At 38.8% G+C, this 26,448-nt stretch overlaps 1 protein-coding gene across 5 annotated transcripts in view; it reads left to right on the top strand.

Annotated features, from left to right (window-relative positions):
• The window catches only part of si:ch211-220f16.2 (golgin subfamily B member 1), a 54,269-nt gene that overhangs the window by 2,472 nt on the left and 25,349 nt on the right, over positions 1-26,448 (top strand). For 3 of the 5 annotated variants that reach the window (XM_047822696.1, XM_047822694.1, XM_047822695.1), the window contains exons 2-17: positions 2,757-2,817; positions 4,994-5,131; positions 7,319-7,447; positions 8,211-8,339; positions 8,428-8,595; positions 10,375-10,542; positions 10,739-10,861; positions 11,505-11,618; positions 11,794-12,052; positions 13,886-14,001; positions 14,472-14,589; positions 15,187-15,278; positions 16,297-16,456; positions 21,553-21,704; positions 23,111-23,234; positions 24,993-25,126. In XM_047822696.1, the coding sequence (XP_047678652.1) occupies positions 2,773-2,817; positions 4,994-5,131; positions 7,319-7,447; positions 8,211-8,339; positions 8,428-8,595; positions 10,375-10,542; positions 10,739-10,861; positions 11,505-11,618; positions 11,794-12,052; positions 13,886-14,001; positions 14,472-14,589; positions 15,187-15,278; positions 16,297-16,456; positions 21,553-21,704; positions 23,111-23,234; positions 24,993-25,126 (2,169 nt within the window). In that variant the 5' untranslated portion in view covers positions 2,757-2,772. The remainder of the gene's footprint in view (positions 1-2,756; positions 2,818-4,993; positions 5,132-7,318; positions 7,448-8,210; positions 8,340-8,427; positions 8,596-10,374; positions 10,543-10,738; positions 10,862-11,504; positions 11,619-11,793; positions 12,053-13,885; positions 14,002-14,471; positions 14,590-15,186; positions 15,279-16,296; positions 16,457-21,552; positions 21,705-23,110; positions 23,235-24,992; positions 25,127-26,448) is intronic. The other 2 variants (XM_047822697.1, XM_027140284.2) reach the window with 2 other exon arrangements.

Below are 26,448 nucleotides of genomic sequence, written 5' to 3'. Positions count from 1 at the left end.
TGTCTGGGATTAGTGGTGCCTGCCTGCGTGTTAGAGTTTATTTGGAGACATTTCATATCCTCATATCTCATATCCTGAGAGACGTTAAGTCTTTCATGGTTTTCCTCCGGTGTTTCTGTGAAAGACAGACTTTTGGTCCCGTGAAGTTTGTGAAGTCGTTCTTCCTAAAGTCGTTCTTCCCAAACTAAAACAGAACCCACAGAAGCTTATCTTTCTAGTCGGCATTTAAGCAGCTGCTAAGGCATAGTTCTGTGATTCTGTAATATTTATTTACTGTATATGCTTTCATATATACCACCTGCTGTAAATATGCTAGATATTTATCTTCACTTTTGCACGACTGCTACATTTTGTACTTCTGGTAGATGCCAAACTGCATTTCGTTGCTGTGTACCTGTACAATGCAATGTCAATAAAGTTCTATCTATCTATGTGCCAGTCTTTATCGACAAGATGCGCAGTTGTACCCAAGTAATTATGCGAGTTTACCGATGTCCAGTGGTCCCCTGTCAAAGCAACACTCTGTTTGGGAGAGCAGCTCTACTTTGCATTTCTTTTCGTTAATGTACAGTTTGTGAATCCTGGATGCTATTGTTGATTTTGACGATGGCTCATGTGACGAGTCAGAAGTCGTAATCCTGATCACTTCTTTTAGGCTCTGGTCAGCAACGCTGTTGACTGAACAGCTGTCCTTTGCAAGCAGACCAGCAGTCGTTGGTTTGCTAGTAGAACCTGTGATGTGTTCTCCTTTTAAATGATCTTGTAAACTCGATGAGCTTCGATGGTTGGCCAGTTCTTCATTACAGTGCACGTACACAACCTTGTGTTTATCCAGTGTGCCATAGAAGTTTTTTTTAAAAGTGAAATTCCCACCTACCAGAGGTACTTGCACCATTGTAGATGCTAGGTCTGATAAACTCCCAGCCCCCAGCATCATAACACGTTAATAACGTACCTTTGTGTGTCTCAGTAATTTATTTGCGTTAAATTATTAATGTCGAATTAATTGTTAAATTATTGCGGTATTTGCGTTATTGCGTTAAGGATTTTGTATTAATCACGTGTTACCTTTGAGAGCTCTAGTTTGTTTCACAATGTTTCTGGAGGAAAATAATTTGACTGCATACAGACTCTTGGTGTACAGTCGAATCTGTGTTCAATGAAACAACTGTAAACTGCACACAAGTTGCAGGTATTTCTCTCTGTCACTGACATCACAGAGGGAGATTGATAGAGTTTATTAAGAGAAAAATGTTCAGCAATCTGGGATAAGACTCCAGTTTTATCAGATGAGTAAGAATTCCAGTGTAGAAGTGGTAGAGATAACTATGAGCAAGATCTGTAGGGACATCAACAAAGATGTCAACAAACTCGCTCTGATTGGTCAGATGCACACAAACAAAACTTTCAGACTTACAGGGACATACATGAGGAAAAATGGCATCTAGACAGCTTGCTAACAGCTCGGAAGTTTATTTCCCTCTTTTATATTTTGTTCAAAACTATTTGAAATGTTGCTTCATCAGACCACAAAACTTCAGCATGCTTCCACAACGCCACTGTCCATCTCGGCATCGCTCACAGATGGTGTTAATGCATGACTTCTGCTTTGGATACAGGGGCGAATGCTGATGAGCGACAGGTTTACAGAAATCCCCCAGGACCCATGTGATGATTAGTGTTAGAGCTGCATGACCGCTTTAAAGACATTAGCTGTGTTTCCATTCAAGTTGCAAATATTACTTGACACATAAATCATTTGTATGGAAAGCACCTTTTCCTTCCCGCGAGAACAAAACATCACTTACAGTACAGGGAAACCAGCGCAAAGTACCAATACAAACTGGAGCAAATGGCTACAGCCTGAGAAGGCACTGACCTTTCTTTCTCCCATATAGTAAATGACTCTATCATTTAACAATGATAACAATATTTTGCACGATTCCAGAGATTCTGGAAGGTAAAGATTTTATTTGCATTCTGGTGTTCCATCCATCCATCCATCCATCCATCCAACGCTGCGTCCCAAATCACAGAATCATGCACTATGCCATTTCGTCATATAAACAGTGTGAGGAATAATATTCTATAATAATAAAGAAAAAAAGTAAGATGTATTCAATGACATCTTATAAATGTCTTTAATTAGCCCATGTTGAGTGGTTTATTTTTCAACATTTAAAAAAATTCACTTTTTCTGCTAAAGCCAGCGGCGTCACCGTACACACATTTGATGTTTGCTATCAACTGGGCAGCGATTTATACTCCCACTTAGTGAAAAACGTTAGTGCTCCATTTGAGGCAATACATAATGTATGTTGTAAGTGCAGTACACAGTGTAAGCTAGTGACATTGCACACATGGAGCTTATCTACCAGCATTGCTCGACTGGTCCTACTGTCTCTCAAGGTTCTGCCGCCAAGATGGTGGAACGAACTTCCACTAGATGTCCAAACAGCTGAGTCACCGGTTATCTTCAAACAACGGATGAACACCTAGCTTTTCCTGAAACACTTAAAAAAGCACTTATTTTCACTGTTTGTTGTACGTGTATTTAAATAAAAAACTGAACAGGGTTTTATGTTGATGGTATATTAAGCGGTAGGTGGTGGAGTTGATGGGACAATCAGATGATTTGTGATCTTTATATGAAAGTTTAGTATTGGCACAGAATGACTAGATAACTGTTACAAGGAAAACAAGGATAAAACGGATAAAAAAACAAGGATAACGGATTTGTGTTCTTTGTGTTGTAGATTTGAGATCTGAACCATGCTGAAGTGGTTTGGCTCTGACGATCCTGGCTCTTCACCCGGAGTGAGTATCAGAACGTGTCAACAGCTTAAAGTGAAAATTAAGTTCTAGCATGTGGTTATATACAGTGTGTTGTTTTGCTTTCCTGGTTATTTATTTATTTTTTTTTCTTGACGTAATTTAATAAAGTGGATTTATTCACATCATTAATTGTAATAGTGATTTGCAAAATTCTTCTAATTCAGTGCTACGTTTGCTTACTACGAGTCCTGCATGTTTTGCTGTCGCTTGTTCGCCTGATGAAAATGAAGCTGATTCGATGAGACACAGATTCAATTCTGCCCCAGTAAACTGTATTCGGTCCACTGACTCATACAAGCAGTACTTTTATTTCTCATCACTTATAACCTAAAAATGTGTGAAATTATTTCTCCAACAAAACTTTTATCAGCAGAATAAAGGAATGACATTTAAGTGATCTGTTTTATATTTAGTTTATTAACGTTTTGCCGGAGACTGAAGCTATATTAAGGGCTGAGGATTTCAAGACCGGAGTGATAGTGTGAGCATACGCTTAGTTTAATGCATTTGTGGATAAATGATGTAAGTTACCTGAAATCCCCTTCAGAAATGTGATGATGGAACTGCTAAGTTTTGCTCTATAAAGAAATGTTTATAAAAGCTAAATACTTTAACACTGTGAAATATGATGGAAAAAGACACAGCAAAAGATTTGTATTATTATAATTATTATTATGTTTTGTTGTTTTTTTGTTGGTCTTATTATCTATCATACTGTCAAGTGAGATGTATCTCACACACACATACACACACACACCACACACACAAACACACAAACACACACATATATATAATGTATGTATGTGTGTGTGTATATTGTGTGTAAAATCAAACACTAGCAAGCTTTACTCTTAGCAGGTGTGTGTATGTGTGTGTTGTTTCTGCATTGTTTCTTAAATCCAAGTGAATTCGTCGTGTTTACAGATACTTAAAGGTGGGGTCTCCGTTGTTTGAAAGCCAATGTTGACGTTTGAAATCACCAAAACAAACACGCCCCTAACCCAAATGGGTCCCACCCCTGTTTTGATAGCTCCGCCCACACATACACCAGACAAGCATAACTATTATGGCGGAACCTGCTGGGGCAGCTGACCGAGGGGATATTTTTATCAATAAATGAACTCAATGAGTAATACTAAGGTAATACAAATGTGATTTCGTAGTACTGTGTGTTGTACTGTGAAAGGTTTAGCTCTGTTTCATGCGGAAGACGTTCAGTTCTCTCCAGCGCTTGGATGCTGATCCTATATTAACACGGTCCTGCTTCTTGCCTTATCGTAAGCCTTTCTTCGCTTTCTTTCTTTGTTTTTTCATCCTCCATTTCAATGTTAAAACCGCTTTCTGCTAATGTCACACATGCGCACTGAACACTCTCTCCGCCCATATCGACAAAACACACCCCTTTCTGCTCATTGGCTACACGTTAGTTTTGTTTTTGTTTTGTTTGGCGGCCCAACTCAGTTTTCTGAAGCATTTCTGTAACAACGGAGACCCCACCTTTAATGAGAGATTTAATCAGTCGATGTTTCTATCAGTTCTTCTTACGTGTGAACACTGCTAATCAAGAACATTATCCAAAGCTTTCTCTAAAAAAAAGACAGGATTTTCACGAATACTACATTTCTCATGTGAATAATCACACAAACAGTTTTACTGCTAAATCTGTTTGTATCCAGTTTGCTAAATGGGGCCCTTTGTCCTTTATAAACTACAGGTCGGAGGAAGTCCTTTGGAACGTTGGTCCTGTGGTCAGATTTAGACTGTAATCAGTTACATTCAGTTCTGTTACATGTTCGTTAGTATGGTCTGGTGGTGATATTTAGGTTTGGGTGATGTCAGACATGCCATGAAGTATATAGTGAGGACACCTTTAAGAACACCTTCATTTTGCTAAAGAAGTACCATTAAGGGCTGGATAATGTTATGCAACATTGCTGAAAACTGTGCATGTGCTCTCACGTCATTGCATCATCCAGATATATTAGTAAAGACATCGTCTTGTCTTATTGTGGTGTGTTTTATCATTGCACTCGGTCACTCAGAGTAATACTGAATAATTAGGCTGCATGTGAGTATGGTTAGTGACCATTACATTCAGCACAAATCCCTCTGTCTGTCTTTGTATTTTATTATATATTTGACTTTCTCTGTCTCTCAGGCCAGCGATGGTGCTGTTAAACCCTCTGTCTCTGAGGAGACGGAGCGTTTGGCTCAGATGGAGCAGCTCGTGTCTCAGCTGAAGGAGATGATCAGAGAAAAAGATGCAGCTCTGCACACTAAAGATGAACAGCTCAAGGTGATCAGCTCTAAATTACTACCTACTAGGAAAAGAAAAAGAAATATGAGATGCAGATCCAGTGAGCGTGTCATTAACGTCACATTAACATTGTGTACATTTCATATTCATGTAAATTTGTCACGTATGGAATAATACATGCTGTTATAGGAAAGTAATTAGTGTGGCAGTGTGATGCCTTGTGATGGTTGATTATATGTTTTAATATAACAACACAAAGCAAAGGTGGGAAGTGGTGGTTCAGTGGTTATGGTGTCGGTCTACTGATCAGAAGGTTGTGAGTCTGAATCCCAGGACCACCAAGCTGCCAAATGCTCATTTGCCTAATGATGTGAATGTCAATACATTTTGTTCTGCTTATAGCACAACCTTTTACCAGTAATTACAGTTCATTACCTGAATTAAATACCTCCATGGGTTTCCTATTTAAGATATATTCATACATAGGCTGCAGGTCACCGGTCGCTGTACTGTGTAGTAGAGGTCTTCATGGGTCCACTTAGATCCAAAAATCTGAGGTCTGACCTGAGACCCGAGCAGGTTCGTGTCTAAAAGTTTCACGTATGCCTCGGACAGGGGTTGGGTATAATAATAGCGGCATCGGGTCTCGGGTAATTTAAAATGAATGTGTTTTTACCGAACGGACCCGACAAGACCCGAGCTACTGTATCTCGTGTGTGTGCATCGACTAGAGTTCTTTTCCAACCTCTCCTCTGTTTGCCAAGACTGTTTGTGACATGTGGCTGGTGACGTGTGGCTGGTGGTAAGCTAATTTTCGTTGAAACAGACCTGTCAATCAGTTTTGAATTCACTCTGTAGAGGTTACTTTAGTGTAGAGCTACGCAACATTCGGGTCCAGTCGGGTTAAAAAAAATTGCCAACAGTTTGGACTCGGGTCAAATTTTTTCGGGTTTGTCTCGGGTCAGGTCTTTCTTAAAAAAATAAATAAATAAATTATGCACGTTGGGTTCGGGTAAAAAATGATTCGGGTCACCTCGAGTCGGGTACATTTTTTTAGACCCGAGAAGACCTCTACTGTGAAGTCACCAGGCTTCCATAGTGACACTGTTTTTCAGTTGGTATTTATGCGTCAAAAGAGATGTAGGAGAAGCAGTGTGTGCTCTTTACCATGGATAACATGCACTGTACCGCCTTCACTCCCATTGGTAATCACCGCACTACATGTTATTGTCATTAGTTAGCAAAATTGTGAAGGAACTGATGAGTATGTAATACTGGATGTATAAAATACATAAGTTTAAGTTTACTGTTCCAGAGGCAGTTTGTAATAGTAATCTAGAGTAGGCCTGCCTTAATGCATGACACATGGTAATGTCGAAAAGCAAGTTTTAAAAGGACAAGAGTTAATGGGACATCACCTCACTAGAACATTTACTAATATATAGAATATTTACTTTATTACTTTATATTAAAAAGCTGAATTTATGTTTTACACACGTGTCGTTTAATTGCAATCGATTTCTGATAAATAAAAGTATATGAATCATGTCTGATTTATAATAGTCACATTAATTGGTTTCAGTTGTTGCCTTTTAGAGGATTAAATTCTCTGATCATTACACAATAGTCTGTAGTATTTTAAATCTTATTACGAACTATTTATATTTTTGTGATCTACTCGTGAGTTAAGATGCACAGCTAGTTAGAATGATACACAGAATATTGCACTGCATTTAGATTTAGTGTCGTATTTAACGCGATGTCACATTGTTGCCGGTCGTCGTATTATTATTTAGCAGGAACATTCGCATTTTGCTTGGAAAGCCAGACATCCTTCTAGTGGAATGCAGAGCAAAGTACAAGCTAAACACAGTAATAATGGAGCATTGTGGATATCTGCACGTCTCTCAGCAGTCTGGTTAATCTTTCATTGCTGTGAGAGATTAACCAGAGAGAATTGCTCACATTCCACAGTATAGTAAAGATGAGCGTTTTGGTTATTCGTGCAGCCTTAGCGCTCGCCTGAGAAAATGTAAGGGGGTCAAACTAGGACTTATCATCCTTTCGGACTATTAAGCTTCTGTTTGTTACACACAACTCCATTCACCATTTCTTTAAGGGGCAAAATGGACTCGGTCATGTGTAAAGGGTGTGCTGGAAACTAGCGTGATATTTATTAACATCTACATGCTGAAATAAAATTCTCCTTTTTTATATATTCTACAGGGAGAAAAGGAGGCGTGCGACGCGAAGCTGTCTAAGATGCGGCTACAGAACAAAGCGAAGGTCACGTCTCTAAACTCACAGCTGGAGGAGTTGAGGAAACTGCAGGGGGAGCCACCACAACTCAAAAGGGTAACGGTGCTAATGCTAATTAACACCCCCCCCACCCACCCACCCACCCACACACACACACAAAACTGTCGGGACAGAGATGAGATTATTGCTGAGTGGTGGAGTAACTGTTACTATTGCACACATTTGCATACAGTCACCTCTGACTGTGCACTTGCACTTTAATCTACATTGTTTTTTAATTATTTTATTTGTTTTGCTTACATTTTGACCTCATACTTCACACCTACCTCAAATTTAACACACTGTAGCTCTTACGATGCGTAAAAGTTTACCGTTAATTTCTGTTTATCGTTCACTGTTGACGTTTGTTACTTGTCGCGTTTCTACCTACGCACCTCGGTTTGTAGTAACGGCATTTCTTTCTTCTGTATACGGTGCGTGTAGAAGAATGGCAATAAAGCTCAATATTTCACTTATTCCACACTTTATTGCTTTTGCACCAGTTTTCATTTCTATACAAAAAGGGTCAGGCATTCATTCTTTTATCCAGCATGCATACTGACATCATGCTGACATAATCACCTCAGAGTGACTAACTGAAAGACTGTTCTGTGTAATCGTTTGCTGGAAGAATGTCAAGATGTGATGTGTCAAGATGTCACTTGATTTTACTGTTCCGGGTGAACTGTAAGGAAGTCAGAAGTTTTAAAATAATATTTAGTTACAAGTCTCAGTATTCTCATTATGTCAGTGTAGACCACACTCACATTTGCTAAAACGCTGATTTCTTTTTTTAATAACCATTAACCGATGGGTGTAGAGTGGAAGCGGAGAATCCGGGGAGTCGGAGCACACCGGAGCCAGCAGAGGAAAAATTTTGTTGCTTAAAAGGAAATTGGAAGACCTGGAGCAGCAGCTTGCACAAAGAAATCAGGAACTGCATCTAAAGGTACAGCAGCTTTTTCCTATTTAACCTAGAGGACAAAAGCACCGGCACATTTCTACACATGTTTCTCTTGTGTAATTTTATGCATTAGACAAATGAACTGGAAGCCCAGAGGGAGCGCGGTTCTGAGATGGATGCCATGTTGGTGGAAAAAGACAAACGCCTGGCTGAAAAAGAAGACTACATCATTCACTTACAGATGGCCTTAGGTGGAGCCAAATCGGATAAAACAGTGGAGCAAGTAACACCAGAAAGCAAGGTGAGGAAAAACTCCCTTTTATTTTTACATTGACAAATTAGCATTAATAACCATTTAAGATTTACTATGTTAATTCATTATTCACTAAGGGACAGTAGCGAGAGCAGCTATGCTGTATGGGTTAGAGACTATAGTGGTGAGGAAAAGACATAAGGCAGAAATGGAGGTAGCAGAGATGAGGATGATGAGGTTCTCTTTAGGAGTGACGATTACGGACAGGATTAGGAACGAGCACATTAGAGAAACACCTCAGGTTGGCTGTTTTGTGGACAAGGTCAGAGAGGCTGGATTGAGATGGTTTGGACATGTACAGAGGAGGGAGATGGTTATATTGGTAGAAGGATGTTGGAGATGGAGCTGCCAGGTAAGAGGTCAAGAGGAAAGCCAAAGAGGAGATATATGGATGTGTTGAAAGAGGACATGAAGGTAATTGGTGCAAGAGTAGAGGAGGATGAGGATAGAGTTAAGTGGAAACTGATGATTCAGTGTGGTTAGCCCTAACAGGAAAAGCCGAAAGTAGAAGATGACTATTCACTAAAAAGGTCAACTAAGGATGTTGTAATGTGATTTGTGCACATTAGGCATATGGTAGTCTAGTGGTTAAGGTGTTGGGCTACCAATCGGAAGTTTGTGAGTTCGATCTCAGGTCCTCTAAGCTACCACTGTTGGGCCCCTGTGCAAGGCCCTTAACCCTCAATTGCTCAGTTGTACAAAAATTAGATAATGCAAGTCGTGTCTGCCAAATGCTGTAAATGTAACAGATGCCGATATTCATTTTTATTATTATATTTTTATTGGGGCTTTGCAAGTTAACGCGTTTATATCGCGTTAATGCATTAATAAATTAACACCGACAATTAGTTTATCGCGCATAAACGTACTTTTTATTTTGAAAGTCTGTTGCTCACTGCGTTTGAATACACATAGATAGACTGGGTCACGGGAGGGGTGGGATGTTTATCAGTAGGCTACTGGCTGCTTGGGGTGAGCGTCATCACGCGTCTCAACCAATGAAAGCATTTGTTGTGTGCCTAAGAGTGCTACAGCGCGAAACAGAAAATATCTGGTGCGGACAGAAAAATGGAAAAAGGTACCGAAATCTTAAATAGACATTTTTATTTTAAACCTCTTCCACACGGTGGAGTTGATAAAACTAAAGCTGTTTGTAACCACTGCAAAGCTGAATTGTCTTATCATCGGAGTGCTTTGAGTCTGAAGTATCACTTAAAGGAAGGGGCCAGTTATAATGTTATGATCGAGGTTCTGGACTTTTTTTTTTCTTTTTTTTTTACAAACTAAACAAAACATTAATGTTTTAATTATTAATATGTATGCATTTATATGTTAATGTTTTGTTTAGTTTGAAAAAGAAACCTCGATCATAACATTATAACTGGCCCCTTCCTTTAAGTGATTAATGTATAAAAAAACATTAATGTTTTAATGTTTTATTTATACGTTAATGTTATATTTAATTTGATTACATTAATGTTTAAGTTAAGATTTACAAGAAGTGTTAACTGCTACTAACTTTTAACTGCTGTAAAAAAGCACTTTATTTGTTTAAAGTTTTGACAAACCAAATGTTGTTGCACTTTTGTTCATACAGCAGTATTTTGAATGAATAAAATTACGCAATACACTGCTTTTGATTTCATTATTGAATTTTGCGCATGCTGCGATTAATCGTGATTAATCACAGAAAAATCATGCGATTAATCGCGATTAAAATATTTAATTGTTGCCCAGCACTAATTTTTACTATTTGAATAATTTCAGGAAGCTGCACTTCAGGAGTTGGAGATGCTGGTGAAAAACCTGACGAGAAAAGTTGAAGATGGAGAAGAGAGGTACAGCCTCCTAAAGGAGCAGAGCGACAGTTTCAGGGAGCTGCTGGTCACAGAGAGAGCTCAGTTTGAGGAGAAGGAGAACATGTACAAACAAAATGTGAGCTGCTCTGTTTTTTTGATTTTCTTTAAACCGTCTCCTGGGTGCTCTACTAATCAGTGTTCTATCCATCATGCACTGTTTATTTAGTTTACCCTAAATAACCTAATCTTTAGTCTCTATTCTGTAATCTGTACTAATGACAAATTCAGCAATAGCTTCAACACAGAAACCTTTGTGTTTTTCCTGATTACAGATCCAGACATTTAAGGACATCATTTTACAAAAAGACAACAGGTTAACAGAGCTGGGTCAGTTACACGAGCAGGAGCTTTTTAAACTCGCAGCAAAGTCAGACGCTAGTGCAGATCTTGAGCAGGTAAGACATGGATGCCTGGAGAACTTCTTTTCATCACTAAGGATGTTTTTAAGATATCTACCAGAGCAATATACATCAGTACTGTACTGAGAAAGGTGCATTATTTAGCTTTCAAAAATGTGTCATGGATTTATTTATACGAAGTGATGATTTTGCACGAATGCCGTCTAGTTTTTAGTTGTAGAAATGCATTAAACCACACCAGTTCTTTAGTAGGTGATGAGGACTTGCTGGTGTGATTCGAGGCACTTATTTACAGAAAAGCTGTTGGGTGAGACTAAAGAATAAAGTGTAAAGCTAAAGGAGTGATTTTTATAATTAATTAATTTTTTCACAAAACAAAAATCACAATTTTTAATTTAAATGAAAGTCAGACTGTGAGAAATAATTATTGCCGGTTTTATCTAGATTTATAAAACAACCTTTTAAACCAAGTTTTAACACTGACACATTTTTATAAACTATAGAAATACACGATTAACATTTTCAAATATAATTACTTCTAAGACGTTTATTTGGGGCCTTAAAATATTTGGGGCTAAAATAGAACATTAGTAATATCCTCTGCAGGCTGCTACAGCTTACAGTGCACTGCGGATACATGAGTGTGGTGGTTTAATTCTCTTCAATATCATCTGTACAGCTTTTGAAGGCTCTTAAACAGAAACTGCATGAAAAGGAAGAGGTCCTTCTAGGAAAAACCCAGGTGATCGACGTCCTTCAAGGAGAAGTAGATGGAAGGGATCAGCAAATCCAGGTGAGGAGAAAAAGAAATAATGCTCACTCGTTCAACTCTTTTTCCATGGAAATGTTTAAGACGATTTAAGAAAAATGGCTTATTCACTAAAGCAGTCTCCCTACGATAGGGCAAAATGATGTTTTTCTCTAAATAGCCTAAACCTCATCTGTCCGACTGGTTTCCTTGTATCCAGGAGCTGAATGAGCGCTTGAGACGCTTACAGAGCGAGAAGGAAAACCTCCAATCTAAAATGGATGCCGAGAAACACATCATGCGCACTCAGGTTAGAGACCTCATGGAGAAGCACCAAGAGGAGCTGAAGAAAGTGACGGAGAAATACGAGAGGGAGATGTCGGAGAAGGAGATGATGACCATCTCCTCCGCTTCAGTCACCACATCTGCAGACTTGAGCGTTGACCCATCAGTGAACCAGAGACTCTCAGATCTTGAAGGTATTTATTTTATTTTATTATTTCAAAGTTAGGAGCATGTTGTTGTTCTTAACATTACAGACCATTTCCTGTCCAAGTCCAAACCACACACCACTCCCTCAACCACTTTCTTGATGTTTTCAGGATCTCAATACAAACTAGTTTATGCAGTTTTCTGGTGCTGTTATTTAGAAAATAATAGGAAGAATGTCACTAAACCAGTAGTACTAGTGATACTAGTAATGTTTTCCCACTATTTCTGAATTGACTAGTAGGTGTACAGTTTTCTCATGTTTAAAGATGTAAAACGAATCATTTCAGATGATAATCCAATTTTATTTAAATCCTTATTGATTCTCGAATTATGGGCTTATTCTTCCATTTTATGTAACTGGGTCTGTACAAATGGTCAAATGTTGTTGAGGAGAACACGGAATAACGTAGACATGTAGTATACTTTACACTTTATTACTTTAGCAGCTTTTCTTACTTGTTCTATACATATTTATAACATTGTAGCTCCAAAGCTGTAGAAGATTTACAAATTTGCTGAAAAATACAAAACTAAATCTTAGTTTCATGATCATTTTACATCAAAGTACTTTTCTGATATTTCGCTGATATTGCTGATATTGTGATATCTCTTTTTTTTTTTTGATGATGATGATGATGATAAACAATATCAAAATAATAATAATGAACTGACTGGAAGTGGCTGATCTTTTTAAAACATTTTTGTCTTTGTAAATAATAAATAGTTTTTGAAAGCTAAAAATAGTTTTATTTACTTATTTATTTATATTTAGAAGCCACTCTAGGTTATGTGGAGATTTTTTTTGTTTGTTTTTGATTTTGCTGAAGACTTTTTTCCTTGTTTTTGTTGGTTTTTTTTTCTGGTTTTTTTTTTTTTTTTTTGCAAAAAACTACTTAAACTGGTGAAATTGTAAACACAGGATTCTTCTACTTAACTTCTATCAATTACAAACTACTTACTGTGATTGTTGTTCTGTCAAAGAGGGCTTTGTCTGAATGCACATTGCAATGACGTCACATGACACGTCTCGGCCCAAGTCTGCAGAATATCGCACAGTTGCTTGATTTTGTGTTTATTTTTGTGACTGTAAACTCAGAAAATTCTGGAAGGACTCACTTAATAGTAATAAAGAAATTTATGATGGTTTGACACATTGTTGCTGGAGGTTTGTGAGGGAAAACTTTCTATTTATTAGTTATACTCCGAGTTACTATAGTTTGACTCCGCACTTAGGATAGATGATGGCGATACAACAAAATTGTTTAAAAAAACTTTCCGCACGATCAGGCTATCATAGCAGCGTATGTGGTACGATCTGTTGTTCTCACACCAGGTTAAATGTGCTAGCCCATTCTGATCACCTTTCTGTAAGACTCCTGGGTAGGCTAGGTCATGATAATCCAACTTTATTTAAATCCTCATTGATTCTCGAATTATGGGCTTATTCTTCCATTTTATGTAACTGGGTCTGTACAAATGGTCAAATGTTATATGATTCGAGTCGTTATATTTTCTAGTTACGAGGAGGTCATCAGAACACATCTCCTTTGTAAATTAGGGGACTAGCTGTATACTGTTGCATGTCAAGTAGTGTACGAATGTCCTTGTGAGTCATGATACAATGTTTTATTTTCTATCTTGTCCAACCAAGCTGAAAGCTTTCCTTGATCAAACCATCTTGCTCAAGAACATGAACAAGCCAGTTACAATGATATTCAGCTAGTGTTTGAAATACCAAAAAGAACACACAAGCGAAACCTTTCTTTCTTTAACCGACAGTGTAATAACAAGAACACACTTTACCTGCTTTTTTTTATTAGCCCAAGTCAAGCTCAAAGCAGAAGAAGCCAGCAAGTCAGAGGCAAAGTTTTTGAGGATGAAAGCCTGGTCCAAATCCCGCACCCGCCAACTAGAAGACGAGCTGAAGAAAGCGCAGGTTTGCTGTGTTGATCCTTCGTGTGTTACTATGAAAGAATAAAAAAAAATAAAAAAAAATTTATTTCAGAAAAAAGGGGAAAGGGGGTATGTGTGCATGTGCATGCGTGTGTGTGTGTGTGTGTGTGTGTGTGTGTGTGTGTGTGTGTGTGTGTGTGTGTGTGTGTGTGTGTGTGTGTTATAACATTTATATTCATTTTGATTGGTTTGTTATGTCCTGGTTTTGTGACCAGGTGAATAAGAACATAAGAAACACGTAGTGGTTTTGAAATAAACGTATATATGAAGTATATTATTATAAATGCACATTTATCTCATGCATATTTAAATGTTCTGTTTTTCAGTTTTCTTGAATGCAATTTAGAGATAATAAAATGTAACGTCTTGTTGTGGTGTGATATATTAGCTACGTAAAGGCGCTATAGTAAATGCCTACTTTTTTGTTTTTGTTCTGTGTGTTTGTCCTGCCAGTGTGGAAACGTGCCCCCGGACGTAGCGGTGCTTCGTGCCCGTGTCAGCGAACTGGAAGAGGAGAGAGAAGAGCTGCTGTGTAAACTGGAGCAATACGACGAGCTCAAGGGCAAAAATGGTACGTGTTATACTCTGAAACAACTCAACAAAACATCTGGTGCAGGACACACAATATGTTTATCTGTGTTAATTACAGAGTTACGTGCAATATAACAATAACCTTGAATGACCGTACTGTTTAAATCGTTGTTCATTGTGTTCCCCTAGCTCTATAGTTTATAATAATATAATGCATTATATACCTCTGTAAAGTCTCTAAATAACTTAGACTTATTGTCAAAGAAGTTAATTCAATTCAATTCAAGTTTATTTGTATAGCGCTTTTTACAATAGACATTGTCTCATAGCAGCTTTACAGAACATAAACATAGAGCAGAAGGTAAACATAATTAATGATAAAGGAAATAACGAATAATAAAAGAAATGAGAATTAACAGAATAAAAATTCTAGATTATTATTAGATATATATAGTTCACAATGTGTATGTATTTATCCCCCTATGAGCAAGTCTGAGGTGACTAAAAACTAAAAGTTAAGTATATGTTTGTGATTTCTTTTTTTCCTACATTGTCTGATCTGCAAGTCAGAAGTATATAAACATTTAATCTATGTTTATAGTTTTATGCAGGTGAAGTGGTTATGTTCTGTTTGTAGATGTTTTAGAGGCCAAGCTGGTGGTGTATGAGGAGCAGCAGAGGAAAATGCAGGCCGATCTGGAACAGGTCACTAAGAGAGCTGCCTCCCAGGTCAGATATTTTATTTTCTGGACACTGTACGGCATGAAGGCTTGTAAGCATTTGGGTCAGTAAACATATCGTGGGGTTAATCTTCCACAGACGCTGTCAGGTACTTCAACAAAGCTACGTTCGCACGTCACCATTCGTCGTGCTATGATGTGGCCAGTAGGCATTTCTATGACTGGTTGCCATAGCAATAACATTTGTCAGTGGGTGATGCAACTAGGCTTCCACTGAACAACAAATCAATTTTTTTTTAGAATGAAACTTTCAGGAGGGAGATTTGGCTTTTGTCTGTAAAATTCAGTAGTGCTAACATGCATCATATCATATACCAGATGAGGGAGAAGCAGTGTGTGAACTCCACAATAACTCCCATTGGTAGTCACTGTGCCAGTTTGCTCCATATTTGCATAACATTTCCTCAACTTTGTTGCGTCGCTGGACACATCTACATCCGGACACCAATGCCCCTTTTCCACCGAGGCAGTTTGAGTGCTGGTTCAGAGCCTAATTTAGAACCAGTTCTTTCTGTTTCGACAGCCAAAGCACAGGGTCTGAACCAGGAAAAGTGGTTCTTAAGTAGCACCAAAACGTTGCTGGTCTAGACTTAAGAACCGCTTGGGTTAGGGGATGGAGTGGGCGGGCATGGAGCTGAACTTACACGTTGGATTCGCCGCGTTTGGATGCTAATGTAGGTTCACAAAGCCATGAGCATTAACAGTAAAGCAACATCCGCCATTTTTGATGTGTTTGTGTTTGCTGCTGCTGCGCTAACGTTGCTGGGAAACGTGACACGTATACAGTGGCAAAAGACATGGTTCTGTGACGGCTCTCTAGCCGATGGAAAGGCAAACCGGTTCTTAGAAGGTTCGCCAGTGGAACCAACTTTGAACCAGCGCTAGCTCTGAACCAGCACCCGGTTCTTTTGGGTGGAAAAGGGGTACAACTGTTGCTGTCACTCTTGTCATGATTCCGTTCATAAGGATTAGCTGAGGAAAGTGCTAACTGCTAAACTCTTCTGCAGGCGAGTGAATCTGGAAGCATGGACGATGCTCAGAGTCAGGTGATGGAGTGGCAGGATATGATGACGATGGTGGCTGATGCTGAAGCGGCACGAAATCACATCCGAGAGGAGAAGAACATGCTGGAAATCCGAATGAGCCACATCGAGGAGGAAAGAGAAGGTAAGGAGAAGGAGAGGGGATAATAATAATAATAATAACAATAATAACAATGTTCTCTGCCTGAGATGCTCTATTCTTAGTTCTTTATGTTACTTTGAGCTTTTCTTAAGTTTTCCATACTTTCTAGTATTTGCTTTAACCTTCCAATTTTTTTGTTTTTTTTAATGACATGACATTACATTTATTTATTTGGAAAATATGTTTATCCATGAGGGAGGGATATTTAAGCATTAAAATAAAAACCATTTAGAGGTCTTAGACATTGTGAACTTCCTTTCCCCCCCCCTTCATTTTTTCATGCCAGGGTTAAAGCATGGTCCCTTATTTATGTTTTCATTTTCTCTCCATCGCCAACGAGTCGAACATTGGCCCTGTGCCTCGTCACGCCTCACGCCCTTCATCTCCCCCATCCCTCTCTCCCTCCCTCTTTGTGATCGGTTCAGCCAAAGAGAAACAGTTTCCCGTCAGTTTTGTGCATGCAGGTTTCACTCAGCATCTGTTCTGCTGCTGTACTGCTTCCCGCTTCCCATCATCCTTTTGTACCCATCAGATGCGGAAACGGGAGCAGTACAGCCGAGGCAGATGTCTGACATCATCATTTCCTTTATTCCGTATTCCTATTTTTCCCTCCTACATTTTAATTTGTACTTATTTTCTGGATCCGATGACCTCTTGTTGACCAGGCACAGCTCAAATATCACCTGCTCATTCATGCTCTAGATGCCATAAATATATGATTTTTGGTGTAACGAAAATTTCTGACTAGGCATGTGCGGATATCCGATATAATTAAAGTGAAAGGTAGTGCCTTCTGTAAGAAGGATCAGGTATGTAAGAAGCTAATTCTGGCCCAAGTGGTGAAGGCTCTGTGTTGTTGATGGGCGGATTCGTGTTCAAGCCCCCCATGTTCAAGCCAATCTGCCACTGTTGGCCCCTTGAGCAAGGCCCTTTAGCCTCTCTGCTTCTGGGGCGCTGTATCATGGCTGACCCTGTGCTCCGATCCCAACATCCAAAGTCGGGATTTAGGAAGAAAGAATTTCACTGTGTTATAATTTTTTTCTGACAAAAATGTAATGTTAACGTATTTTATATGTGACAAAATAAAGGCTTCTGTTCTATTAATATTATAACACACGCATCGGTTACATGTGACTGAATCGAGTAAAACAAACACAGATCTCTCACTTGAGAATCGAACCACCAACGCTGGTGTTTTATTGCCAATATCCTCATGAGATTTCACTACAGAACTGGTTTATGTTACTGCTATGTAAACTGATCATCCTCACTCATCTTTTAATCTAGTAACTTATAGTTAATCTTTAATAACTATAAGAAACAAAGCCACATTTTGGTGACACACAAATTTTTTTCCTTAATTCTGATTGACCACATATTACCTTTGTTAGTGCAACGTTCTCATTATCAGCACATGCCTATTTATTAAGAGACGTATTTCTTAATATTTAAACATATTTACTATACACAAATTGAATGAATTCTGGCAAATTTGCCAAGTCTTGGTTTTTGGCTAATTGGTTTCATTGATTATGCTTTGCATTGATCATTGACTAAGTCTCTGATCACATCTTTGAACATTATTGGTTTGACACTTTTTTTTTCTTCATTTCAATGGATTGAGATTATTTGTGCTGTGACCTGGAGTTGTAAAATACACAATATTAACATACACGTTTGGTTCCCCCCCTCCCCCCCCACTTTTTCCATGTACTAATTCTAACAATGCAATTTAATGCTACATTCAGTTCTTTGGCTCACAGTGATATGACCCACAACAAAGTAACTAATGGTGTAGTATCCTTACAAAGGGTCAAATTCTAGCCCTAATCTCTCCAGTCTTCTTTTCAGAAATCTTGATTTAAGAGACGCTCCAAAAGTCTGAATTTGAAGGCGAGGAAAAAGTGAAGTGCGAACTATTGTAGATTCCAGTTTTCTAAAATGCGTTATAAATCTGTTTATGATGACGCATTCCTGAACAACAACCATCAGCTGAATATATGCTTCAGACTTTTGGACATTACGATGTTCTCTCCTGCATGTTTCCTAATCTTTATTTATTTATTTTTTTTTGTTTATTCGTTCCTATTTTATAGCCATCATTAAACTGACATTTTTACTGAGGTGTCCTACTTTATAACTACACTCACTGGCTATGTTATCAGCATTAAAAGTGCCTCGAAAGTACTGGCTTTATTGAATATGGACACATTTCTACTGCACTCCAGAATTACGTAACTAATCCAGACTCTGCTGAATAGATATTCTGGTTTGAGCATCTGTGAGGTTTCCCCATCAACTATCCCCTGTTTCTTGCCTAGGATAGCAGGAGGGTGGGAGGTGAAGGTGCTAGTGATGGTGAGCAAAATATTGCATTAGGTTGGCAAGCTGTTCTGTCTCGGGCACAAAAGTTACACATTTAGGAGACACAAGTTGTCATTGTGGCAACAGATCCAAACCAAGTCAGTATGGCAGTGAATTTTAGCATGGAGCAAAGGAAATATTTGGAAGAAGACTTGGGGGTGTGGGTCATTCAGATCCCTAGGTGGGGAATCAGTATATTGTGTCTACAAGTTTTGGCACCGGTAGACTCAAACAAGACATAACTGAAAGGTTAATATCACAAACATACAGTAAGTAATCTTTTGTGAGCATGGATGCACCCATAGTTTTGTGGTGCATTTATTTTAGGGATTGATTTTTCCACTGGATGGATATTGAAATTGAGACAGTCCTTAAAATGGTCGACTCCCTGATCAGTGCCTTAACTAGTAAATTAGGGAGCTGATTGATTATGCATCCCTTTGGTCAGATGATGATATAATACTACAGAAAACACACAGGTTCATGCCAAATTTAACAGATTATCATAACACTGCTACTGAAGAATGCTGTAAAGATGATCTTGTGCTACAGGAGACTTTCTATCCAGAAGTTTATGGTGTACATTTTATTTTTGTACGTCTAACTCTACTCCTAAGTGCTGGTTAAAGTTAGAAACTCAGCAGTTATGAGTCTAGAGACAGAATGCATTGGTTTGGCTTTATTTTTTTTTTTTTTTTTTTTTTTTTTTACCAAGAGCCTGGAAAAGATCAAGCCTGGAGCCACCTAGCTTATGTAGAGAGTGGGAATGCATCAATGGTGACATTGGTGTGTTCTCAGCCTCATCATTGCAAAATGCAAGGAATAGGAAATGAACCATATTTAAGATAGAGTGTCTGAAAGGCAGGTACCTGGACCAGAGGAGTGATCCCTTTAAGCATGGATACAGGACAGCTTGCTTGCCAGTGGGAATTCACACCTGCAGTTAAACAGGATTAATTTGCAGAGACAGGCTGCACTGTCATGTAGAAAAATGTTGTTTCTTTGCATCACCACGGCACTGGCTAGATTAGACATGTCCAGTCTTCTCCACAAAGGGACAGTGTGGGTACAGGTTTTCATTCCAATCAAGCAGAAGTCATTCAAGAGTCTACTGAAACCCCAAGGTCGACTGATGAAACAGGTGGAATCAGGTGCAGCTCCTGCTTGTTGGGATTGTAAAGACCTGCATGTACACCAGCCCTTCGTGGATAAGATTAGAGACCCCTGGAACTTTCTCAAACAGTAGTGAACTTAACAGTGGTGCTAGTGAGAGCTGCTCTGGGGGTCGTGCCTGCATACTGCTGGGTAAAGCACGGCTGGGTCGCAGCAGCTAAGTTAGTCAGTAAGTTTGAACCTGCAGAGTGTCCAGATAAAATAGCCAACGAGTGTTCCCAGTAAACTGTCAACTCAACTGCTTACCTCTTTTTAGGTTTTGTCCAATCTCTTTATTCCTGTTTCTATTTTTTTTCCTTCACGTCACGTCCTTTCCTTAATATTTTTGATCTATTTTCTTAGCCACACTTCACTGTTGCCACAAAACGGATGGGGATATGTTTTGTGCCGATTGTTCACGTTCTTATTCAATCAGATGTCGATGTAAGCATGCCTTACGAAACCCAAAAGCTTTGCCCGTTCACAAAGCAGAATCGGGGAGGAATTTCCTAACGCAATCACAAACACATTCCCTCGCAGTCAGTTTGTTGCTTCTGGACAACACACTTCATCCTGCTGCCTTTCTCATTTATTCTCAGGAAAGAGATTCATGAAGAAATGTGCATGGATTTCACTTAACTTTGCACTTGGCAAAGACGCACTGGCACGTACAGAGGAGTCCATGCAAGTACAAGCGCAGTACTAAGAGCTGTTCATAATTGATCAGTTATTAACAATGTATTTGTTTTCATTAATACAGTTTTACATTATGCCCTGTGTAATATGAACATAAATGTGTAGGATTTAGATGTCCAGGTCACGTTAAACCTTTTGTTTTTGCTCTGTGGTGCATTTGTGAGACCTCTGATGGAAGATTGCGCTTCACCTCAGGTTATAGTTCTGAACCAAAAGCCAGGTTTTAAATATGGAGACTGTAGGCGCCTGTCTAATATACAGTGGCAGGTTGTTCCCCAATCTAGGGGCAGCAGCAGAAAAGACATCCTGTTTGGTTTCCGTGTATCGAAGCGCATCTGATCAGCTGATCTAAGCGACCAGACAGGACTGTAGGGATGAAGCAGTTCAGAGATAAACAAATAAAAACAAATAAAAGAACTTTAAACTGGACCCCAAAATACACAGGCAGCCAATGGAGTGAGGCCAGAATCGGTGGAAAATGTTTGTTTCCTTGCTCCAGTTAAAAGACGTGTTGCATTATTCTGAACCAACTGGAGGCCAGTGTTATATCATAAATTCTTAAATATTTCAAATGAGCTGGAGGAAATAAACAGCTCTTGCTCATGCGCTTGTGCTGTACATGTCCTCTTGTACTGCTTTGTGGTGGTGCATAGCTTTGTGCGATTGCAGGAGCTTCTGTGTGTGTGTGCACGCATGTGATGTATTTCTAGTTCTTCATTTCAGTTCTTCATCTAGTTCCCTTTATACCCTCCTCTTTTCACACAATTCATCAAGTCATCAGTCACTTCCTTTCATTTGTCAGTTGCTTTTTCTTTCATTCCTTCGTGCAAATGCTATTAAACCCTTCATAACTTCCTGTGGCACAAAACTGATTGAGGATGACTGGTTCTTTCCTGGCTGCTCCGATCCAGCATTGGCCAATCGGCAGCGGGAGTTGGAGGAGGAGTTGGCTCAGGCCCGAGGGCTCCGTCCACAAAGGGGCAAGAAGATGGGAAGCTCCAGCCCCCACAACCTGCAGGTACGAACAGTTTCGTACAGTCTGGTCATGAGAGATTAGGCATACAACTGAGGAACAAGAATTTTAAAGCAAATGTCTTTTTTCCACACCAATAACACTGAGGTATTTAATTAGCAGCTTGTTAATATGCTCTTCAATTACTAATAGCCTGCTACTAATTATATTATTACATCATGGATACATTTTTTTTTCTAAATTATTTGCAGGCTATTAGGCGAAGCATACAGAGTTAATAAATAATTACACAGATCAGCCATAACATTAAAACCACCTGTGATATTATGTAGGTCCCACTTTTGCCACAAAAATTTTCTGAGCCCTCATGTTCTCCACAAGATCACTGTAGGCGTACTGTGGTATCTGGCACCATTATGTTAGGTTGTTTTACTACATATAAGTTGTAAGGTTGGTCTTCCATGGATTTGGATTTTTTTTTTATCCAGCACATACCATTTTTTTTTGCATGCCAAGTCAAAATCTTTCCATCTTGTTCCTCAAACCATTCCTGAGCAAATTTAGAGTATATCATTACCATGAAGAGGTGTTCATGGTCTTCAGCAGCGACTAAGTAGGTGGTACATTTCAAAATAGCATCCACAATAAATCCAGGACCCAAGGTTTACAAGCAAGACCGCCTCTACTGGCTTCCTTTTTACTGTAGTGCACCCCGATGCTATTTCTCCCACAGGTAAGCGACACACACGCACCCAGACTTCTGATGCTCAGATGCCTGTTGTAGGTGCTTTTGGTGTTGGACAGGGGTCAGAAAGGGCATGCCGACTGTTCTATAATTGTGCAGCACTATACACAGTAAGCTGGGATGCTCTGTGTTTTCTGACACCTTTCTATCATAGTCAGCAGGAACATAGTCAGCAATTTGTGCTACAGTGGCTCTTCTGTGGTCAGGCTAGACTTCACACTCCATGGTACATTTGCAAATCCTGTCTTCCAGGATCCTGATCCACTTTTGGTAGTTACTACCCACTGCATACTAGGAACACCCACAAGACTTGCTGTTTTGTTGATCCTCTCTGGAGATTCTCCAGTCCTCATGCTATCACAACTGGGCCCTTTTCAAATTCGTTCTGATGCTTAGGCTGTTCTGACCGTTCACTTGCTGACTAATATATCCCACCTCTTGCCCAGAGACGATCAGTGTAATTCACTTCACATGGTTTTAATGTTATGCTGATCGGTATATATACTTAACCTAAAAGTAACGAATACGTATTTCACTTTCGGAAAGAATTGTGCTGTTAGTCTGTTGTTATTGTCAAAGGTAAGGATGAAGCCATGTATTTAATTATTCTTCATAATTAAATTGAATTATCCGTCATCATTTTGTGCAATATGTATTTGGTTAGATATGTTTTATTATCCAAGTGATTAACTCTTTGTTGTTTCAGGAGGACTTTGAGTTCACCAACAGGTCATCTTTCCCAGATTCCCACAATCCCTCTGGCAGTATCACTCCAATGGAAGGGGAGAACATGGGAGGTTGGTGGCCTGAATTCACTGCCTCAAACACAGGTGTGAAGCACACTAGACAGTTCAGCCTGGCATGCACTCTCCTCATAGGTTAACATCCCCATATACTGTTTTTGCATAAAACACTTTATAAGTGCTCATGTTCATAAAGCATTATAATTGCTTATAATTTATATGTATATATTTTGATCAAAGCTACAGTCGAAAATCAGGAACTTTAGGCCTGTTTTAGCTATCCCTTAAGATTAGTCATAGTATATCCTGCCTTAACAAGCTACTTCTGTTTGTAGACAAAGTTAGCTGAATTTTTTTTTTTTTTCTATGTTGAGAAGCTCCAGAAAATACGACTTCATTTCTAGTACGGGACGTGAACTCGGAAGCTGATCGAGACACATTGATTATCGTAATTTATGCAAAGAGGGAGTCGACTTCTGTAGCTAAATTGCTCTGTTTGTAAAACTAGCCAAAAGGATGAATTTGCTGCTTGTCTGTAACCATGGCACCAAATGAATGTGAATTTTCTCACACTATAAATTTATACTTGTATCTAGTGAACAGACTTGCACTCAATTGCTTAAAAGAGCAAAGTCTTACTGGAAATGTTACAGAGACAGCCTTCTGAATGGGTGTGTTAGATTAATAGTAATGTCAATTAAGATTAAAATTTTAAACTTAAGCAAATTTCTAAAAATTATAAGCATGAATTGTTGTTATGAACATCAGCCTTGTGTTATTTTTTTTTTTTTATTTAGTTTGCATTCTTTTTCTCATTTGGCAATGAAGTTTTCATATTATATTTTATATCTCAATTTTTCTAACCCATCAATCAAACCAGTGTGATGGTCTGTTTTTGGTTGACACCTTTTTGTAGTTGTGCTTTATTGTAGATTATTCGGGGCATGTGCGTGCTGGATGAACTGCCTAGGCTCGGTTCTGTAGGCTGTAGTCCATGTTGAATGCACATTCCAGTTTTTTTTTATTTTTTGGTGTAATAACGTTGGTGTGTAGTCCCTTCATCTGTGGTAAGTGTTTACTTTTCAACCATTTGTGTTTTGTGTAGCAAAGTGAATGCGTTATAATTTGAAGCATGTGATTTTCTTCACGGTATAATTAAGAGATAAGTGTCCCGCAAGGACTGCGCAAAGGAAAAGCATTTGCCATATCGTGCAGAGACACGAGTTTTAAAGCTATGAACACACAAGTCACAGTAGGCAATCCTGTTACTGGTTGCCATAGCAACAGTAAGTGGCTTTGAGGAAACAATATTTGTGCACACACGACCATCACACCCATACGTTGGCCTCAACCAATCATGGCAAAAATTTTGACGTGCAATCATCATGATGTGTCTGTATTATGCTGTAGATTTACAGTTTCCAAATCACGTACTTGTGCAGGATGCTACAGCATTTTGATGAGAAAAAAATGTCATGACAGCCAGCGACATCTGACAATTGTCTGTTAAAGTAGCCCACGCTGTGTACATTATTATTCAGCATATTAAAAATTGATTGTATTCAATTGAGTGTTACTGTAGTGCGTAGTGTAAGTGCATAAGAATATCATTTGAGATGCAGTTATCGTCCCCCACATTCAGCCACATTTAGAAATGTAGTGGAAAGTAAATTTAGTGGTTATTATACAAGCAAACGGGGCACTACATCAGGAAATGAGCACAAATGGGTGTGATTCTGCAAGTGTCCAAAAAATTTTAAAACATAGATGGTACTTTCCTAGTAACATTGCAGATTAGTTTTTCTCCTAATACATTCTTGACCCAGTCAATATCTAATCTTTTAGAGGGTCTGAGGTCTGTTGTGGAAGAACTGGAGCTTGAAAGAAATCAACTGCAGGAGCAAATCCTTGGACTGGAAGAGCGCTGTCAGGACTTGGAAGATCGGTTGCAGTTACAGGCTCGCGTCGAGTCCCTACAGGTACACCGAATGTTTTATATTAACGTTCATGTATGACTCCTCTGATCTCTTTAAAACTCTAGCACAACCAGAAGTATGTCAGTTATCTAACATGGTGTGTGTAAATAAGGATTTGGTAAATCTGAGAACTTAACAGTTTCTTACAGTGCATGTGGAATGTATTTACAGCGCTTCACAAAATAATAAATCACATGTACATAAGTTTTCACAGCCTTTGCTCAATACTTTGTTGAAGCACCTTTAAGCAATTACAGCCTTAAGTCTTTTTGAGTATACTGTGTAATGCTACAAGCTTGGCACAATACAACCTATTTTTGGGCAGTTTTTCCCATTCTTCTTTGCAAGACCTCTCATGCTCCATCAGGGTGTCATTATGGGGCATTGTTTGTAGAACTTTGTGGAAAATAATGAATTTAATCCATTTTGGAATCAAGCTGTAAAATAACATACTGTAATGTGGAAAAAGTAAATTGCTGTGAATACTTTCCGCAGTTATAAGGACAAACATGCCTAGACCAGGGTTTGTTTTCTTACCTAAAACATAACAAAAAGTTATCAAAATTGCAATTTCTGTTTGATTTAATGCTGTTCTGTTAAAGTGTTTCACACAGCAGATGTGTACTTCTAGTCCACAAGACACAATAAATGAACCAGTTCAAAAGTTTACACACATGATTCTTAATACCGCGTGTTGTGTGCGTCCGGAGTGAAAGCAAGCGAAACTTAACAAGCCTTAATAAACTGTTGATGTAGTATTTCTCATCATTTACTGCCTTTACTGAGCCATCACAAATGTTAGATCATGTAATCATTTTACCTGACGTAATCAGTGTATAATCAGTGTAATGAAGCACTTCATGCTTTTGAAAGGTGGCTTCATTTGAAATATTCTGCATTTCATCTTGCCTGCTTGCTTGCTTTATTTGATTTATTTTTACTTATTTAGGTGGTTTTCAAACTGGGCATGTTTGCCGTGATCCGAATCCTAGCGTGATTGTTTCTGGCACACTGACAGCATTGGTCTGGTTTCAGACTTTTTTGCGGGATTCTGTTGAGTCACGATGCATTTGTATTATATCATCACAAACACACATGGAGAACACAACATGACTCGGCATTTAATCGACATAAAAATTAATTTGGTGCTGTAAAGTGCATCTTTTCTCTTCTGTGCACCAGCTTGTGTCCCTGTCACTCATGGTACACGTGTGTTGTGGAAACTCAAACGCTAAAACACGTACAGTACGAGTAATGTTGCATTCACATTCACAACAACCGCAGCACCAGTGCAACCTGAACTCCTACAGTTAGTCTCGGGTATG

The sequence above is a fragment of the Tachysurus fulvidraco genome, chromosome 13 (assembly GCF_022655615.1).
Source record: "Tachysurus fulvidraco isolate hzauxx_2018 chromosome 13, HZAU_PFXX_2.0, whole genome shotgun sequence".
NCBI lineage: Eukaryota > Metazoa > Chordata > Actinopteri > Siluriformes > Bagridae > Tachysurus > Tachysurus fulvidraco.
This window is presented reverse-complemented; position numbering and strand designations above follow the sequence as displayed.